This window comes from Myxine glutinosa, chromosome 2, assembly GCF_964187855.1.
Source record: "Myxine glutinosa chromosome 2, kmMyxGlut1.1, whole genome shotgun sequence".
In the NCBI taxonomy this organism is placed as follows: domain Eukaryota; kingdom Metazoa; phylum Chordata; class Myxini; order Myxiniformes; family Myxinidae; genus Myxine; species Myxine glutinosa.
The window spans coordinates 181400853-181422426 of record NC_136262.1 but is presented as its reverse complement, the minus strand read 5'-3'; the positions used below and the strand labels follow the sequence as shown (position 1 = coordinate 181422426).

Here is a 21574-nt window from a genome sequence, read left to right as displayed (position 1 = left end):
TTAATTCCCTTTCCGCTTTTCTCTCCTCTGCTTCGAGGTCCCTTGCAGCTCTCCTTTCCTCTGCTTGTTCCTTTTCTCTTCTTTCCTGGAGTTCTCTTTCCACTCTCCTTTCCTCGGTTCTTTCTTGTGCTGTTTTCTCTTCCAACCTTTCATGGAGTTCTCGTTCCACTCTCCTTTCCTCTGCTTTTTTGTCTTCTAACCTTTCCTGGAGTTCTCGTTCCACTCTCCTTTCCTCTGCTTGTTTCTCTTCCCTCCTCTCTTCTGCTTTCCTTTCTTCTTCTGCTCTTTCCTTTTCTGCTTTCCTTTCTTCTTCTTTAATCCGTTCCTGGCTCCGTAATTGCAACTCCAGTTTCCGGAGCTCAACGTCTTCTGGTTCTTCGGGTAGCCACTCCCAGGCTAACTCGTCCCATGTTCCTAATCCCACCATAGATTGTATCACCGTGGCCTGCAACTCTGCCTTCCTCAAATTAGTTCGGACCTCCAAGTTAAAATGTTTGGCCAATTTCAAGAGGTCCGACTTTAGCAACGCTCGGAACTGTGCCTCACTCGGGGTTACCCCAAAGTTCTGTGCCACAAACGCCATGGTGCCTATCGTTAACACCTGTTAACCTTCACCCAAGACTTTACCCCAATTTCTCAAAAAATTTACCAATTAATAATTAATTAATTAATTTAAATTAATAAAAAAAATTATTATTTTATTATTTTATACAATTTTAAATCCCGGACGTAGACCCAATTGCGAAACCGCAAATCGTAATTTGGACGAGCCCCCAATTCTGTTACGTGGTCCCCTCGGTGAATACCTGGTCTCGGTGACCCCCGGACCGTGAGAGGAACTCCGCCAGCAAGCTGTATTATATATGCGCTTTCGCCACGCAATCCATATGAATTTCACCCAGGAGACAACTGATGTTCAAGGATATATTTCCAATGGTAATGATACCATACAATTTCAATGACACAACCACGGAGATTTTCCCCGAGCAATCAACAATACACAACCATCACCAATTCCCCATTCACAATCAATTCCCTATGATTAAGATGGCCATCTTATACATGTGTGTCCCGGTGAGTACTCACGACACCCTTTTGGTCTCGGTCCCGCACAATGTCTCTGGGCCCCTCCTGACCAAGATGATGGTCGCCGTCGCCGCACTCGGGCGGTTGAACGAACCCCGGGTGGACGTGTTTCCACCGGGCAGGTATCGTACCAGGCACCGTGGCTGCAGCCCCTCATGGCCACGCGAAGCGGATACGGTAGAGCGAGCCAAACTCCACGTCGCTGGCAAGGCGCGTTAGGCCCCAACGTGCGACCCGCACGCGTCTGTTTGGACGGTGCCGCGAACGATGCCAGACGCGGGGTCGATGCACGGCCCACGTCAACTTGCCGTCTCCACCGGGCAGGTACACGTCCCGGTAATTCCTCTCGCCAGACAGGCTTCGGAACGCCGCTTTTCCACGCAGCGCAAGGTCGATTCCACCTTTTGTCGGAGCGGGGCGAGGAAGAATAATACTCGTCCTTTTTTCCTCGTGTCTTTTTCTCTTCCGTTTCCGGTCACTTCCGTTTCCGGCCACTTGTTCAGAAGGGCTCCTGACCCTCCAATCACAACAACCCTTAATATACTACACACGGATAAGCAAAGACCTGAATGGTAATCCACATACATTCACATAAATATGTAACAATATATAACCCTATCATGCACCCTTAAAGGATCACATGGTGTGCTTACTATAACCCTAACATGCATCCTTAAAGGATCACATCGTGTGCTTACTATATATAACCCAAACACGCATCCTTAAAGGATCACATGGTGTGCTTACTATAACCCTAACATGCATCCTTAAAGGATCACATGGTGTGCTTACTATATATAACCCAAACACGCATCCTTAGAGGATCACATGGTGTGCTTACTATATATAATCCTAACACGCATCCTTAGAGGATCACATGGTGTGCTTACTATATATAATCCTAACACGCATCCTTAGAGGATCACATGGTGTGCTTACTATATATAATCCTAACACGCATCCTTAAAGGATCACATGGTGTGCTTACTATATATAACCCTAACACGCATCCTTAAAGGATCACATGGTGTGCTTACTATAACCCTATCATGCATCCTTTAGGCTATGAGCCGAGGGGTCGACCATGCTCAATCAGAGGGAGGATGGCTAACAGTTATTTTTGGCAAGGCCAAGGTCCCTAGTGCTGAAAAAAATGTGATAGCAGTGTGAAACTCTTAGCCGTATCTGTGTTATCATCACATTTGTCAGATCACCCATTTATCGCTTTTCGGGTCATTTTTCCCGCTTAAGATTTAGGGGGTGGGGTTAGTTTTTTGGCTCTCAAATAATATCACGTGTATATATCAGCTAGTGTGGTATATCAGGTAAAAGGTTATTGAATTACCTTTCAAATGATGTATAGAAAGTGCCTGTGTGATCTATAGTAACCTCTTTATAATGATTATTAAAACATAATTATTTCCACCAACTCTCAAAACTTCATCACAAAATCCCCAATTTTAGGAACAAAAATAGGCAAAAATCAAAAGGTATGTAAAAGGTATGTTTCGATTTGAGACACACATACAGTATAATTAGAGTCAATATCCGCACACATATGATCATGATGTGCTATGAAATTCAATGCAATATGTGTAGACATGCTAATACGAATGTTGTCATCAATGTCAATATTTTCATTATATTTTAGGTGATTTGCAACCATGACAGCAGTGCACGACATCTAATGTATTTCTCTTTGTAGATTTGTTGGTGCAAAATACATTTTTAAGCAACTATAGCAACTGATGCTAATTTGTAGTAGTGGTGGTGGTGGTGGTCTCATTCGATATTATGTGTCTTTCCAGGTGAGACGGTGGTGGTGATATTGGTGGTGGTGAAACAGAGTGTACCGCAGATAGACAATTGAACAAATACTTGCAATGGAGATTGCGATCACTCAGAAAGTTCCCAAGGACGTTTGTATCATTCATAAGCTATCGTTTGATGTCAAACCAGAAGATCCGCTCATAAGCCCTCAAACATTCGATTCGTGGACTACATTGCTGGATGCGGCCAAAATACGGAACCATGCACCCATTCTCGACCTTGCTCAGTCGCTGCCAGAGAAGGAGATTCCCCGAGTATTCTACCACAGGCAGTGCAGGAGCGTGTTCACCATGAAGCGAGATTTGGAAGCACTGAAACGAAAAGCTGAATCCAATTTAACCGACGATGCTGCTGCAACATGTTCAGCGAGCAAGAGACAAGCCAGAAGGGCATCTTCGGAATCACGCATCTATGAACCGGATTGTATATTCTGTGGAAAGACCAAGTGGTGCAAGGGAACGTCATCCCGTGAAAAGTTGAGCAAGGCTGTTGATCTGAGAGCAGATGAAACACTGCGAAACAGCGCCGTGCGTAAATGTGACACGAAAATCATGGCTGCCACAAGTAGAGACATTGTGGCAGCTGAAGCACGATACCATTTCTCTTGCTACAGAAGTTACACGAGACCAAGCACTAAAGATGCACATGACAGAAACACGGCCGCCACAAACGAATCTGACTACACTGAAGAAGAAGCATACAATGAGTTGCTAGTATACATCCGGAACCATATAATCCCGAATAAGGAAATTGTTAGGATGACAACGCTGGTAGAGCACCTACAATCGATAATGACATCAAGAGGGTTGCATGGGATAAGAACTGCTACAAGAAAAAACCTCGCACGGAAACTGGAAACTGATCTTGGAAATAGCGTTCACATCTTTCAAGACAACAGTGGAAAACTGATTGTCGTACCTGATAATGTAACACTACAAGATGCTGTCAAAGAAATACAAACACTTAAACAACAACTGAGCATTTGGAAAGGGAAATCATCAAACATGTCCAAAGTCATTGATCAGACATCGACACACATCAGATCGATGATAAGGAAGGATAACAAACCAACTCCATGGCCCTATCATCCAGCCGACGTCGACAATGACTCTTTCGTCGTTCCCGTCTATCTCCAGCGCTTTATGCTTGGCCTCTTGACTGGAGATCCGGAAAACGAGCTTCCATCAAACAGGGTCATCATGCTGATGCAATCTTTCAGCCAGGACATTATCTATACAGTGAGCTGTGGACAACAAAAGCCTCCGAAACACATGTTGCTCCCATATGCAGTTAAGACTCTCACAGGGAACGTAGAACTAATTCGCACATTGAACCATCTTGGACATGCAATATCCTACACTCAACTGGAGGAAAATGACACTGCACTATGTCTTCAAAAACTTGCAGCAAACTTAAATGAGCAAACAGTCCTACCAAGCAGCATCCAGCCGTATGTATTCACAAACTTGGCATGGGATAACATTGATAGACTGGAAGAGACGCTGACCGGGAAAGGAACAACACATCGAGTCAATGGCATTGCAGTGCAGGCCAAAATGTATGGACCACACCTTCCAAAGGAGCCACTTCCGAAGATCGAGAAGCTCAAGCAAAGAACAGTCTGCATAACAGAAGAAACACTGCCTGTCTACATTGCAGGTGAACGTGTTGGGCCTCATCCACTACAAACATTATCAACAGCTGCAGCGGAAAACAAGATGGCTATGGAAGTTGCTCAAATCAAGAATCTTCTTTGGGTCATTGCCCGTCAGGTGGACCCAGTAACACAAAAAACACCAAGTTGGACAGGATTCAACATCACTGTCAGGGCATCTATCAGCGTCTCTCAGGATATTGTTAGATATATGCCTACAATAAATGCACCAGCTACAGAGATGTCCACAGTCGCAGAAATCTTGAAGCAGTCTGAAAGCGTCCGACAGATCCTACACTTGCAGGACATCGTCGTCGTCATGGATCAGGCCCTGTATGCTAAGGCTGCCGAGATCGTCTGGAAACACACAGACACATATGCTAACATCGTACTTCGCCTCGGCACGTTCCACACAATCTGCAATGTGATGTCGATTCTTGGTGCTCGTTTCCAAGATGCTGGTCTTAGAGACTTTTGCATCGAAACAGGAATCGTCGCAGAAGGCTCACTCAATCGGGTTATGGAGGGGAAGATGTACAACCGAGCAGTCCGTGTACATAAGAGCATCTACGAAGCATTCATGAGGCTTGCGTGGATTGAATTTCTCCCTTGGTTGGAAAAGATGCGACCAGAGGCAACACAGACGGTCACTACGTTGTTAGCAGAAGTTGCTGAATTGGGACAAGATGAGAGCCAGTGGAACAACCTGTTGGAAGATCAATCGTGTGAAGAAGTTCAGGCTGTTTGGAAGCAATTCCTGCATCACCTTCGTCATGATAATGGTGAATTGTCGTCATTCTGGATGTCGTACGTGGATATCGTTGAAACGGTCTTGCTTGCTCTACTGCGCGCTTCCCGAGAAGGTAATTGGCCATTACATCTATCTGCTATCCAAGCCATGATTCCTTGGTGCTTCGCATACGACAAAATCAACTATGCACGGTATTTATCAGCATACTACGCACAAATGACAAACCTTCCAACGCAGCACCCTGGCATCTTCCAAGCGTTCTCGGATGGGTACTTCTCAGTTCAAATGTCAAAAAGCAATCCGTTTGGACGCATTCCAGTTGACCAAACTACTGAGGTCACTGTCAACAAAGACACACAGACACCAGGTGGCACTACCAGGTTCAACTTGAAATCTGGAGCAGTGAAGCGCTACTATGTCACATCCGAACACAGGAGTGCGTTTCTCCGCCAGCTGAGGGAAATGGTGAATGTGAGCAACACACACGTACAACACGCGGATCTGCAGCAAACACGGATCAAGAAAGATGAGGACGCTGTATCATCACTGATAACTCTGATCCAGAGTTGGGTGAACCCATTCACTATGGCCAGCTCTCTCATCAGTATTTCCACCGCACGCGCAGCCCCTCCAAATATTGCCAAGGATCTGGAGAAAGCATGGGAAGTCAGACACAAGTGCTACACAAACTTCAAGATTGAGCGACTTGAGAGCAACCCACCAATCAAGAAATTCCACGACCCTTTGCAACTGAACAAGCTGAAGACTTTCAGCAACCTCACTAAGAAGAAGGAATGCAGAAGCAATGGCAGGGCAGTAATTCTTCAAGCAGACAGAGCTCTATTTGGTAGAATTATCGTGATGGCACAGGGCCGAGATCTTCACATGGCAGAGGTGCTATCTCATCCTCTAGGTCCCTTGCCATGGGCCCTGGCGACACCCGAAGGCCTTCTACGGAAAACCAACAAAGCTGCCCTAGCCACGGCCTTGCAAAGGACTGTGACCCCGGCTGAAAGGATACCCGACAATTCGGCAACAATTATTGACGGGATGCTCCTTATACAGAAGGTGGCAAGTGATCAAACTACATTTGCCGAAGTGGCCATGATTGTCCTATCCATGGCCCTGAAGGATGGATGCAGTAGCCAGAGGATCGATGTCGTCTTTGACACCTACAAGGAGACTTCCATCAAAAACAGCGAACGGTTAACCAGGGGGGAAGAACTTGGACTTGAGCTGAAAAACATCACGGCATCTCAAATTGTAAGGCAATGGCGCAAGTTTCTCAGCTATGTTGGGAACAAGTCAAGTCTTATCATGTTCCTGGTCGAAGAGTGGAAGAAACCAGAGTACATCAGATGCCTACAGGGAAAGGTTCTCTTTGTAACATGCGATGACAAGTGTTATCAGATCACATCTGATGCTAGCCAAGAAGTAGTGGCCCTGGAAAGCACACACGAGGAAGCAGATGGTCGTCTGTTCTTGCATGCTGCCCATGCTGCTGCACATGGATACCAGTCTGTGCTTATTAGCTCAGATGACACCGACGTACTTGTCATTGGCTTGGCATTTCATACCAAGATTCATGCCAAGTTGTTTCAGAAATGTGGCACCAAAGCAAGGGCTAAAATCCTAGACATAGGGAAAATAGGAAAGTCAGTCGGCACAAATGTATGTCAGGCCCTAATTGGAATGCATGCCTATACCGGATGCGACACAGTCAGCACGTTCGCTGGACGAGGAAAACTGACTGCACTAAAACTCATCAGAACCAACAAAGATGTGCAGGATGCATGTACACAGCTGGGAGAGGACTGGGACATCAGTGAGGAACTGATGGATAAATTGGAGAACTTCTCTTGTCTCATGTACGCACCGAAGTCGGGGACAGTGAAGGTGAATGACTTGAGATATCACCTGTTCTGTGCCAAGAGGGGAGAGATCGACAGTCACCAGCTACCTCCGTGCAAAGACTGCTTAACCAAACATGCACAGCGAGCCAACTATCAAGCCGCTATTTGGAAGAGGAGTCTCAAGATGGATCCAGCAGTACCGAGTCCAATCGGGAAAGGATGGCACTGGGATACCCGGGATGGTCGCGTGCAGCTGGCAGTCGACTGGATGCAAGGACAGCCCACACCACAGGCGGTTCTGGATTTACTGGCATGCACCTGTTCGAAAAGATGCACACTACCCATGTGTGTCTGCATGGCCAGTGGTTTGAAGTGCACAGACATGTGCAAACTCACCACATGTGACAACCAGAGAGTGTATGGTGAGAGTGATGACAGTTCGGCAGAAGACGATGAAGAAGACGACGACGATGACGAGGATAACTTCTGAATTGTAGAACTGTATGGAGAAAGATCATGTACATATGTGTAACAAATATGGTGTACGCTGAATTGATAACTCGTGTACTTTATGGTATGGTCTATAAATATATGTTGCTTAAATAGAAAGTACATTGTTTTCCTTTGGTTTACTTTATGTATAGCTGGTAATATAAGAGAACCATACAACACTACAAGACTAAAAACGTTTGCATGAATATGATGTAAATTATCTCGCCAAGTTAGGGTACATCAGGATACATACATATACATGGAGTAGGTTAATCATCACATGCATCATACGTCTGTGGTATATTCAAGAACACCACATACAGTTTGGTCATAATGCCTTCATATTTTTAGAATTAGACATTTCTGACACCAATTTCAGTACTTTTTGGCCTATATATGGCTGACATCCCAATATTATATATACTATTTTTAGACCAATAATGGTATACAAACTATATACATGCTGTCGGTCAAAAATCGTAAAATGTAAATCAATATATCATAAGAGCGGAAAGATATACATTTATGGATTTTAGGTCATGGTTACAGCAACTACTGTATATTGGATTTTCTCATCTTTATCAAGGTGTATGAGATTTAAGGCCCAAATTTGACTTTAATCATACTGTGTGTTTCTCAAATTCAAAAATTCATTTAATATCCGCCAAACTGAATTTTTGCCTAATTTTGTTTTCATTGGGGATTTTGTGATAAATTTTTGAGGGTTGGCGGAAATAATTATGTTTTAATGATCATAAAGAGGTTACTATATATCACACAGGCACTTTCTATACATCATCAATTACCTTTCACCTGGTATACAACACTAACTGATACATATAGGAGATATTATTTGAAAGCCCCAAAACGAACCCTACCCCCTAAATCTTAGGCGGAAAAATTACCGAAAGCGTTATTGGGGTGGTCTGACAAATGTGATGATAACACAGATACGGCTAAGAGTTTCACACTGCTATCACATTTTTTTCAGCACTAGGGGTCCCTGGCCTTGCCAAAAATAACTGTTAGCCATCCTCCCTCTGATTGAGCATAATGTCGAAAATTTGAGGGTCTGGCTCATAGCCTACTTATGGTCCACAGAATCAGAAAATCACGTTTGGTTTAATGAATAGATATCGCTTCACTTAACACTTAATCGTTGTTTTTTTCTTGAATAAACAATTTAAAACGAAGATTTTAATTTTTTTTGTTGTGTCCTTGAACGCTTGATTGGCCCTGCTCCCAAACAAAAGCCGATATGATTACGTCATACATCACGTAACCTGCCACGTCATCTCGAGGATACTTTTTCTGTGGGACTTGCGCTTGCGTGCGGCCTACATACGCTCTGAACTCTGAAAAAGTAGTGAGAATGCCACAAGGATGCAAAGTTGCTGGTTGGAGCAATACTGCACAACCAAAGATGGTGTGAATATGCATGTTTTACCACAAGATACAGCTCCAAGGAATATATGGATATCCAAGGTAAACGTTGACGGCCTGTGTCTGTGTCCTCATCTATATATTTTCGATTTAAATTTTTCTTCTGCAACCACTTGGCCGTTCAATACCAAACTTTAACATAGGAGGGACTCCCCATGGAAAATATTTTATTTATAACTCTGACATCATCGGGCACATGGTATGGCAGCCATATTGGTTTAAAGGAAAGAAATTTGGACATCATCTCCAAAACCGCTCAACAAAAAAGAAAATTGCTCCCGTGTCTGAAGGAAGCGGTTCATTCGGCATTCTAAATATGAAATAGGAAAAGCCTAGAAACCACGAAACCCCATTTTAATTACACTTTAGAAGCCCTTAGAACCCATTAGAATTACCCTTTAGGACCCTTTTAAACGGCTACAATTACACTTTAGAACCTTTTAGAATTAAACACGGTGGGTTAGAAAGGTTCTTCTTTATTTTTGACGGATGGAAGGAAGGAAGGACAAAGCCAAATATTGAAGCGGCTTCTCCACTTAAAAATTGAAACTTGGCATATGTCATCAACTCCCCTTGGGGTTTATAGGGCGATAATGATTTCATCGGGGAAGTGGTATTCCAGACATAATTGGTTGAATCAAAATCGTTATTTGAAACTTCATATATCTGATCGATGACCTGATGTGAGTGAGGAATTAGACTTACATGACGTCATCTGTTACATAATATAACAGCCATATTGGATTTCACTAAAACCTAAAAAAAATTCTCTTGAACCTCTTAATTAATACGAAATTTCATAAAGATGATCGACGAGCCATGGTGAATATAGTTTGAAGATTTAAACATGATATGTCACATGGTCTGGCAGCCATATTGAATTGAAGGTAAAACCTTTATAAAACCTTTAAAACAACATGTCACATTATTCTCTTAACTCCTCCGAGCAGTGCCATGATAATGCACACAAAAAACTGTCTCTAGTCTGATTACTAGTCTGCTGAAAGCTTGCCTTTAGACAGAGCTCAGAAGGCCAATTTTGCATCTTCGAGTCTCCTCAGCCGTGTAATGTCAGCATTTTTCATCATGAGATCAAACACCATTATAACGCCAAACATTGCTCACATAAACTAACAATTTCTGGAGTAGCGGGTCTTCCCCACCGAGGCAAGCATGTGAGAACCCTGGCATCCTCCCCATCCTGGGATTATGGCTGCAATCAAAGGCCGAGCTACGTTGAGCTCGGCCAGAAGGGTACATGGATTTCAGATGGTGAGAGTTTTGAAGATTGTGAGTGCATTGGATCTTTTGACTATCCTGTCTGAGCAGGTGCCTCTTGAAATTATGACCTCAGGTTGAAATCCCCTAAAGGTTACATTTATACATTCTCCCCAAATGTCCTCGTTCTGCATAGCAAGTACCTTAGACGATTTTCCTTATGGGATAAAGGACGCCAAATTGCCATGCATAATCAAATGAAAGGTGACATGGGAAAAGGCTAGCAATGACAATGCATGGGAAAGGGAGAAATATGGGCATATATAGGACAGGTAGATAGAGGCATGACATGCAGTATGCTTGGATACAGGAACATTACATGCAATCCACATACCTGCCAACCTGCATCAAAATCAGGGGGAAAAAATTAAAAAGAACTTTTAAAATGCCAAATTTGAAATATTTCAAGACTCTTAACAAAACTAGAATAGCAGGCTTCGACGTCGCACCGTCGACCGATATGCCTCCGCCCACATTTTTACATCATTCCACTAAAACCTAAAATAAAGGTTTGAAAACCTAAAAAACTATACTTATATAAAAGTTTTGTCAAAAGCCCATCACCAGTTCACAAGTTAGCTTGGTAACAGATTTTTTTTTAACCGAACATGACCTCTGACCCCATGACCCTAAAATCGAATCAGTTCATCTTTACATCATTATACCTACCTGTACCGAGTTTGACTTTTATCCCTTCAGCCGTTCTCAAGGTATAAACCTATTATAGACTGACCTTTGACCTCTTGATCCCAAAATTTAATCAGTTCAGCTTTACCTCATTATACATACCTGCACCAAGTTTGACTTGGAATCCATTCAGCCATTCTCAAGTCATTGTGATAATGAAAACCTATCACAGACAGACGGACGGACAGACAACATGAAAACATAATACCTCCGGCGACTTCGTCGGCAGAGGGAATAAAAACAGGGAATTAAGCAAAAAACTTTAATTCAACTCAAAGAAAACCCGAATAGAAAGCAACTAGGTTTCCTTTTACAAATGGCATGGTGACGTATGCTGAATACAACAACAACAACAACAACAACAGGCATTTTAAGGCCATTTTCCCTGCTAAGAAGGGGGGTTAGCCTTGCGGTCCCCATGACAATCTTCTCCATTTTGCCCTATTTTCTGCATCTCCCCTTAACCCCCTTGCACACATTCCTTCTTCCACCACCTTTAGCCAAGTCTTTCTCGGTCTTCCCCGTACTCTACTTCCTTCATATCCTGAATACAAATAAATAAAACTAGAGCAAAGTTGATGGCACGCCATCGCAAATCTCTACAATTCCCACCTAAAGCAAAGTTTAAAAATGGCAAAAAGTTCCACCAGGAATGACCCAATATCAAACTTTGAGTTTAAAATATTTTTTCCGCGTTTTGACTCCATGACCCTAAGTGCCCACCTCTGGGAGATCAAATAAAAAATTGTTACATATTTCATGCGCCAATTTCATGCCCCCAATGCCCCCAATTTCATTTCATGCCCCCAATGTTAATTGCATGTACAAACTTTAATTGAAAAATGTGGCCCGTAGTTGCATTCTTCGGTATTGGACCTTTTGACTCCGCTCTCGCACCTTCTTGCCACATGGTGATCATAACTACCAAATTTGGTGAATTTCTGCACAACTGTTTAGGAGGACATAGCATTAAGGATGGACACGCAGAAAGATAAGACAGAAAGGAACCGATTACAATATTCCATTTATTTTTATTTTTTTTCAAAAAGCATGGGGAAAATAATTTGCTCAAAAACTGATGAAAAGGACGATTAGTTTAACATGCGGCATGACGATTCCACCATGTGAGGTCACATAACTTGAGTCCAGGTTTGGTGCCACGTACAGGCAATGAGTGCGTGGAGGAGTTGTTCCTACCTTATGGGAGTTGGTGAAGAACAAGTGAAATAAATGACAATTGTTCATAAGTATGTTGTAACGTATACAGGTCTTTAGTGGAGCACGTATACTCGGTGCTCACCCCCAGAACATGGGCAGAGTGATCTTTTAATAATCCCCATTTGAAAGTGAGGGTGTGAGCAGTTATGTGACCCTAGATCATGCCCAAACCCACAGGAGCGTCTGTTCTAACAGGCTTCCCCACTAAATATAACAAAGATGGCAGCTTCACCCACTTTAAGCATTTTAATAGGAACAAGCATTCTGAGTATTGTGCTGCAATACATGTCCCCTACCAAAGTTCACAGTGCCATAACTTTGTCAAAAATGATCGACTATACAAATTTATGCACGGTTGATGCTGGTCTCTTGATCTGAGGTATGCTGAGACACATGTGTGTCACGCCTCGCCTCGTTGATAAGCCCGCAAGGTCGCTCCGTGGAGCAGCCTGCACATATTGCACTGTGTGAATTATATAATTACCAACTCACGGTCTGAGGTACTAGCGATTCAAGAGATATCCATTTTTTTTAAATATTTTCGTTTAATTAACGATATCTGCCAAACCACGTGCCCTATCGCAAATTCCAAAAGGACATTTTAGTAGACTGACATGCTGAACAGATCTGTGAAGTTTCCCCTCGATTGGATCAAAAATGAGGGAGGGGCTCGGTTTTAAAGGTTCATGTTTAAAAACGTCATAACTCTGAAACCATGTGACGCATGAGGTCATGCTCGCTGACTTTCTTTATTCGTCATGGGTATGCGATTCTGCCTGCAAAGTTTGGCCTCGATCTGTTCAGCCGTTGCAGAGAAAAAGGGGTTTTCGTGTTTTCACAAAAAACAATATGGCGGCCGAACCACGGCCGAACCACGTCATAATTACCATTAAAATATTCTACAGACCGAGTCCCTCCTATGGTGAAAATTTGATCTCAATCGGTCCTATTACTGCAGAGAAAATGGTTTTTAAAGGAAATTAAAACTTAAAAAGGCACCGAGTTGAGGATTTTTTATTTTATTTTTTTTCATCATCAGAATTATCAGAATTCCCAAAGTTCAAAGTGCCATAACTTTGTCAAAAATGATCGAAACGTCGTGAAGTTCGAACTTTATCTGTGACTTATCATGAGGAAACCATGTACGAAGTTTAAAATCATTAGCATTAAGCGTTTAGAAAAAAATCCGGAAAACTGTTCTTTGCGTGACGGACTGACGGACTGACAGACAGACGGAGGGACGGAGTGCAAACCTATAGTCCCCTCCGGTGTACACTGGTAGGGGACTAATAATCAAGATGGCAACAATAGTTGCAATACGATTCAATAAACAAGGACACGTGTGATGACGGAGCCAAGCAAAATAACACACGTAACATGTACTTATGCTATAGCAACAGGAAAAGTATGGCCACAGACCTGAACAGAGGATGAGTGGTATTTTGTGGGATGGAAAAAGGAATAAATAAACCCAGCATGCGGGAGATAACAGATGACGAGTGAGGGAAGGAGAGAAATAGCACGTCCGATGCATCATGGCCGACAGCACGGGTGAGAACAAAGACGTTCTGGGGTCTTGTGCACACCTCTGGGTACGTGCTCCGGCATCGACCCTGGCTCAATCTGTCCTCTGTCTGAAATTCTCAGTTCAGCTCAGACTCTGAGCATCTTCCTTTGCCTCCTCGAGGTCCATTCCTCTCCCGGGTCAGTCAGGCCACGCCCAATCGGCATCGTTAAGCCAGTCATTCCAGATCGTGGGCTCATTTGTGAGGGGAATATAAAGATTGTCCTCTAAATCACCGGTTCATAATATGCCATCCGCATGTGCTCATATACCACATATATAGCAATCTTGGCAGTGTGTATAATAAATACAATGGTGGAAGGGGGGGGGGGGAGGGGGAATGGGTTTAGGGGGAGTGGTGTAGAAGTTCCTAATACTTCCCAGTCATGCTTCAATATATAGATTTTTAAAATCAATGCTGGTTTCTCAAAGTCCATTCAAACGATTCCAACAAGGCGGAAGCTTATTAATGCCCGATATAGGAAGGCAATGGTACATGGGGAGGGTAGGGGTGGAGATTTGAGTGGGATCAGGGGTGCAGAGATTCCCAGTCGTAATAATCAGATGCTCGTTCAGTAATGAGGAACATGGGATGTGTTTAAGGATTCACTTTAACCAAGGATGTGCTCAAACTATGTTGCGAAATATGTACGATCCAATTCTCCATTGTTACCCCACTTCCAGATGGGGTAGAGTGTGTGCAATGTGAGGTTAACGTAGAACTAGGCAATCGAGTACTTTATGAACAACGATATTAATATAACTAAGTGTACCACGGCAACAAAATGCAAGCTTCAAAATACAAAAATATCTGTTAGAGAGGATCATTTATTACCTCAATGTGATCAGCTTTCCAGGCCAAGCTTTCAGCCTTCGGGGACAGCGAAGTGTGTTTAAGGATAGTCCTTACAAAGTCACCTCCGTTGAGGTAGGGAAGGCCCCGCGCTGTGTGGTTAAACTCCAGAGAAGCGACTTCGCGCTGAACAGCTTGAACAAAACTGGAGAGGGAAACGCAAGTGGATCGAACTCGCATTGCCATTTCGCACCAGCACCATGCGATTAAAGATGGCTCGTCAACACGATGAGCTTTCATGGGGTCGGTGACCAAAACCATTCATACCAAACACTCACCATTGGAAGGAAGAGTAGGTCAGATACTGCTGCCCTTTGCCCCCAAAGAGATGCACCGTAAGTGTAGTATCCACATCCTAAAATGCGGAAGTAAAATAAGATACACAGAAGGCAGACATGTAATTCAGATCCACCTTTATACAATGCTGACATCATCAAGTGAACATATAGGTGCTTCATTGTTGTACTGAAGGTGGTTATTGCTGTGCAAACGACTCGATTATTTCATCTAATGCGTCTCAAATCATGAATAGGCCCATAGGACTCCAACAACTCAGGTGTTGTAATCAGTGGGTCCATTGGAATGTTCCATCATGATTACTTTTCCAGTTTTTCCTTCCTGAGAATTTGCTTTTGCATCCACCTTGTCCACCCCATGTGTCTTGCCCTACTTATATTTTTTTCTCCCTCTATTTTGTCCCTCGACCCTGGTGTTGGTGCATCTCCACCCCTCCTCCACCCCTCTTTCCACTGTTCGTTTTGCTCAGTTACATCCTGACCTGTTCTATATCCAGTGAAACCTCGCTAATCCCGACTAATTGAGGGGAGGTGTGTCCGAATTATCCGAAACAGAAAAGAATGAAATGCACAAACACATTATTCTGAATGACTCGAAAATTTGCAAAACGTGGCGCACGAGTGATTAAACTGATGTCAGAATGATGCCAACACCGGGACCAGAAGGCAGACGAGAATAAATTGTAGGGTGTGCATGTCACATGCTGCTGTCTGTAGACACTGATCTGGGACGAGGTGCAGGATTAAAGGAGGAGGGAATTTTCAGGTGAGTGGATCTGTGCAACTGCTCCTGCATTATGAGCTCCCTCGGCATCCTTCAATGTTCATGGGAAGCCTGCAGCTCCACATTAGAGGATTCATCAATACATTCAATCAAGACATCAATAATGTCCATAGCCTCAAAGTTTTTCTTATTTTCTTGTGGTTCCTCATCCTCATCTTTGTCAGATTCTGCCTCTACAGATGAAGCAGAAACAACAACAACAACAACACAGAGCAATTTGTTACTCCTTTTTTGAATACATAGTTAAGGCTCATGGAAGAGCTAGAATGCAGAACGGAATGCAAATTTGGTAGAGAGGTTGGGTGTGTGATAAAGATGAAATGATTAGATTTTGGTGAAGATCCAAATCCAGAATCGGATAATATCAGAGTGTACTCTTCTTCAGACGGCATATTTCCGAGCTGCCTCTATCAATGGCAATGATTCTGTTACCATCAGAGAGAGGTTTATTTCCTGCAACATCCTTTGGTATTATAATTCTAATAGCTTCAAAAGGATTCCACGAAAAGTACAGAAAACTACATCCCTTTGTAAAAAAAAAAAAAAAAAAAAAAGAACCGTGGTAGGCGTGGCTATGACTGTCAATCAGCTTGATGGGGTGGGGCCGCTAGACACATTTGCCTCAGTGTCGGCGTTATGGGTGAAAAATGTGAATGTGGAATCAAATAATATCAGCAGAAATATCCTGCTTCGTGAAATGCCTTGTTTTTCAGTGTGACATCTATCTATAATTCCAGTAATCTCTGTGTGTGTGTGTGTGTGTGTGTGTGTGTGTGTGTGTGTGTGTGTGTGTGTGTGTGTGTGTGTGTATGTGTGTGTGTATGTCTGTGTGTTTGTCTGTGACCGCTGTTTCTCGACAACCACGGGTCCGATATACTTGAAACTTGCCAGGTATATTGCTGGGGACCTGAGGATGTGCCTTTTCAAGGTTTCATATTAATCGGACAAGTAGTTACCGAGCTATGTCCAAAAAACGATTCAACCAATCAGAGAGCAGCGAGTTATCACGTGTGCCGAACGTGGCGAACAGACTCTGCCTCGGACGGCACATTTGAGAGCGTATTCATTTATTTCACGTTGGCAAACTATGTTGCCGCTATGTTGGCGTTAAACTATGTTTTAAAACTAATTAAAACTAATTTGCGATTCTTTCGCTTTCCTGCGCGTTTGTGCACGCTATGGCGATTTCTTTACCAAACTCCGCAAGCCGTTCGCTTTGGACCAAACCATTTCATGTAAATAGAGGGGGGGGATATAATTTTAGATATAGATATAGTACGGGCATGCCCTAGTTTATTAAAATAGAATAAAATAGCGAGGTACCAGTGCTACACATCGCACAAGTGATCAAGAACCCTCCAATCCCGGGTCAAGGCAAAAGCAAACCACGTGATCAATAACCATCTCGAGTCACGGTTTCTCGACGGCAGATTCGCTACGTCGGCGCATCACTGATGTCGTGGTATAGAACAGCTTGAACAAGGGATCCACCAAATTGAATCGACTATAAATGGATGAGGTGTGCGAACTGAATCTACTATAAATGGATGAGGTGTGCGAACTGAATCGACTATAAATGGATGAGGTGTGCGAACTGAATCGACTATAAATGGATGAGGTGTGCGAACTGAATCTACTATAAATGGATGAGGTGTGCGAACTGAATCTACTATAAATGGATGAGGTGTGTGAACTGAATCTACTATAAATGGATGAGGTGTGCGAACTTAATCTACTATAAATGGATGAGGTGTGCGAACTGAATCTACTATAAATGGATGAGGTGTGCGAACTGAATCGACTATAAATGGATGAGGTGTCCGAACTGAATCTACTATAAATGGATGAGGTGTGCGAACTGAATCAACTATAAATGGATGAGGTGTGCGAACTGAATCTACTATAAATGAATGAGGTGTGTGTGTGTGTGTGTGTGTGTGTGTGTGTGTGTGTGTGTGTGTGTGTGTGTGCGTGATACTTTTTGACATTAAGAATTAATTACGTACTATTCAAATGTACGTATTAACCCTTTATACTGCTGAGACCCTTTCGACCTTGGAAGACCCTTTGACACTTGAGATCCAAAAGACCCCAAGGACCCAAAAGACCCCCGAGGACCGAAAACACCGAGATGACCCAAAAGTCCTCGATGACCCAAAATACCCAGGTGACCCAAAATACCCAGATGACCCAAAATACCCAGATGACCCAAAATACCCAGATGATCCAAAATACCCAGATGACCCAAAAGTCCCCGAGGGCTCAAATCACCCAAAAGACACAAAAGTCCCCAAGGACTCAAAAGACACAAAAGTCCCCAAGGACCCAAAAGACACAAAAGTCCCCAAGGACCCAAAAGACCCCCCAAAGACCCAACAGACCCAGATGACCCAAAAGTATTTTATGACCCAAAAGACCTTGATGACCAAGAATACCTTAATGACCCCAAATTCCCCTAAGATCCAAAAGTCCCCAAAACACGCAGATGACCAAAAAGTCCCGATGAACAAAAAGGCCCCGAGTACCCAAAAAACCCAGATAACCCAAAAGTCCCCGAAGACCAAAAAGACCCCGATGACTCAAAAGTCCCCAATTAAAATCTGGTCCAATAGACCAACGGGCCCCCTAGTTTAATAAATATTTGAACTGACATTTAGTGTTCCTTTCATCTTTGTTTTGGCATACTGCATCGCCTGGAGTGGTGAATGGTCAATTGATTGATATTTAAATATAAAGATCCTAGTTTCCTTATGCCCTATTAGTATTACCTATGGCTACTGGGGTTGGGGATTTGGGAGAGGGAGGTGGAAGCAGGGGGTCGAGGGGGAACAATTATGTTAATTCAAAAAAAATAAATTATGACACCCTCAGTACACCACTGGTGAGCACGTCTATAAAGTTTATACATCAGTGGAACATCATCGACTCAAATATGATAACAATTATTCAGACGGTGTGTATTTCTGAGCTGGGCCTCTCTCAATGGCAATGACTGGAGTTTCACTTGGTGCAGAATCCTTTGTTATAATTTGTTTCTCCAGTTCATTTATACAGTTAAATATGTACAGATACTCTATGAGAGCGTGTTCTCTCGTACTCAACTGACGCCATCGTAGTTTGGCAAAGCCACGCCCTTCCCCACGCCTACTCGATCAACCCTGAACCTTGCTATGCGCATGCGCAAATAAGAAAGCGTGTCACGTGTCACTTGTACAGTGTGTTTGTGGATAAGGAGATGCAAGGTAAATATACTGAACCCCAGAATATATTCAAATATGTGAGCAAGATTAACCCTTTAGCATTTTACTTTTGTTCTAACAAGGCAAAGATTTCAGATCACAGATGATCAAAATCGTCCAAATCGATGACACTGAAGCACGCGGTACTACGCGCGTGACTTGCTACCAAGGAGGAAGCGGACAACGCGGTAAGTTTATAGTTCTTTATTCCAAAGAGGTCACTGTAGCACTGGCGCGCTCCGGGCTGCGCACCCGGTGTATATCCTGAGGCCACGCCTACCCCTCGGGCCTGGCCGCCGCCCACTTGGTGCGCGGAATGATGTCACCACGCCAGTGGGCTTTCATGTCCGCCACACGCGCCCCCCCAGAATTCCCGCGCACCTGGAGGGCCAGTTTGCGGGGCAAACGGATGACCCGGCCGAAGCGCCCTCTGGCGACTGGCGTCGTCCGGGGTGCAGGGATGCCAGGTGGGATGCCCCCGGCTGTACCCGGGATGGGTGCCGGACCGGGGGGCGGCGTGCCTGTGGGGCTGGGCGGTGCCGGGGGTCCGCCCGCAGGGGGGCGGCCCCGACGCGGGGGCCGAGCCACCGGCGGTGGGTGGTCCACGTCGAGGTGGGCCGGCTTGAGGCGGTCTATGGAGACCCGGTCAGGAGTGCCGCCGATGTCCAGGGTGAAATGTTTCACCCCGGTCTCCAGCACGCGGAAAGGCCCGTCGTACGGGGGCCCCAGTGGTGTCCGGTGGGCGTCGTGCCGGACGAAGACGTACTCCGCGGTGCGAAGCTCTGGGGCGACGTGTGTAGGAGGGTGCCCGTGGTGCGCCGTCGGCACCGGGGCGAACCTCCGGGCGGTCTCCTGCAGCGCAGAACGCTCCTGCGCCGCGGACCAAGGTGCCGTGGGGTCGGGGAGGAACTCGCCCGGCACCCGCAGCGGTTGTCCAAAGACCAACTCCGCCGCGGATGCGCGCAGGTCCTCCTTGGGCGCCGTCCGGAGGCCCAGCAGGACCCAGGGGAGCCTGTCGACCCAGCTGCCATCGTGGAGGGTGGCCCGGAGCGCGGCTTTCAACGAGCGGTGGAATCGCTCGCACAGGCCGTTGGCCTGGGGGTGGAAGGCCGTGGTTCGGTGCAGCTGGACCCCGAGCCCCCGCACGACCGTGGCCCAGAGCTCCGAGGTGAACTGGGGGCCGCGGTCAGACGAGATGTCCGAGGGGGCGCCGAACCGGGTGACCCAGGTGGCGATGAACGCCTGCGCGAAGTCTGCCGCCGTCGTCGCCGCCAAAGGCACGGCCTCCGGCCACCGGGTGGTGCGGTCCACCATGGTGAGGACATGGGTGAAACCCCGCGAGGGGGGCAGAGGTCCCACCAGGTCCACGTGAACGTGGTCGAACCGACGTTCCGGCACCGTAAACGGGGCCAAGGGGGCCTGGGTGTGTCGGTGCACCTTTGCGCGCTGGCACGCGAGGCACGTCCTGGTCCAGCCGCGGACGGCCTTCTGGAGGCCATGCCAGACAAACTTGTCGGCGACCAACCGCTGGGAGGCCCTCGTGCCCGGGTGGGACAGGCCGTGGATGGCGTCAAAAACCTGGCGCTGCCAGCCCGCGGGCACGATGGGGCGAGGCCGCCTGAGGGAGACGTCGCAAACGAGGGCCGTGCCCGCGCCGTCGAAGGGCACCTCGGTGACGCGGAGGCCCGTGACGGCGGTCCGCAGGGCCTGGACCCCGGGGTCGGCGGCCTGGTCCGCTGCCATCCGGGCATAGTCGATGCCAAGGTGGACTGCGTGGGCGACGGCCCGGAAAAGGCAATCGGCCACCGCGTTGTCCTTTCCCGCGACGTGCCGGATGTCCGTCGTGTACTCGGACACGGCCGCGAGGTGAGGCTGTTGCCGGGCCGACCACGGCTCGGCGACCTTGCCCATCGCAAAAACCAGCGGCTTGTGGTCGACGAAGGCCGTGAACGCACGGCCCTCGAGCAGATGGCGGAAGTGCCTGACCGCCAGGCGAAGCCAAGCAACTCGCGGTCGAAGGTGCTGTAACGGCGTTCGGGCGGGTGAAGCTGCCGGCTGAAGAACGCCTGCGGTTGCCAAGCTCCATGCACCCATTGCTCGTACACCGCGCCCACCGCGTAGTCCGAGGCGTCGGAGGTGAGGGCGATCAGTGCATCGAGCGCCGGGTGCGCGAGCATGGTGGCGTTGGCCAAGGCGAGCTTCGTGCCCGAGAACGCCGCGTCCATCTGCTCGGTCCAGGTAACGTCACCTTTGCCCGGCTTCCCTCGAAGGGCCTCGTGTAAGGGGCGCAGGAGCTGGGCGATGCGGGGCAGGAACCGATGGTAAAAGTTTACCATGCCCAGGAACTCCTGGAGCCCCTTGATCATGCGGGGGCGCGGCAACCCCTTCACCGCCTCCACCTTGGCTGGTAGGGGGACGGCCCCGTGCCTGGTGACGCGGTGCCCCAAAAAGTCGATTTCAGCAACACCGAACCGGCACTTGGCAGGGTTCACGATCAGGCCGTGCTGGCCCAGACGTTCGAAGAGCGTGCGGAGATGGTGTAGGTG

The 21574-nt window shown here is 46.1% G+C and overlaps 1 protein-coding gene across 1 annotated transcript in view; it reads right to left on the bottom strand.

Moving 5' to 3' along the window:
• LOC137421022 (calcium uptake protein 3, mitochondrial) overlaps positions 1–21574 on the bottom strand; it is a 53327-nt gene that overhangs the window by 21085 nt on the left and 10668 nt on the right. Inside the window, exons 8-9 of the mRNA XM_068106666.2 lie at positions 14988–15064; positions 14692–14854 (exon numbers count right to left, since the gene is read on the bottom strand). Coding sequence (XP_067962767.2) covers positions 14692–14854; positions 14988–15064 — 240 coding nt within the window. The remainder of the gene's footprint in view (positions 1–14691; positions 14855–14987; positions 15065–21574) is intronic.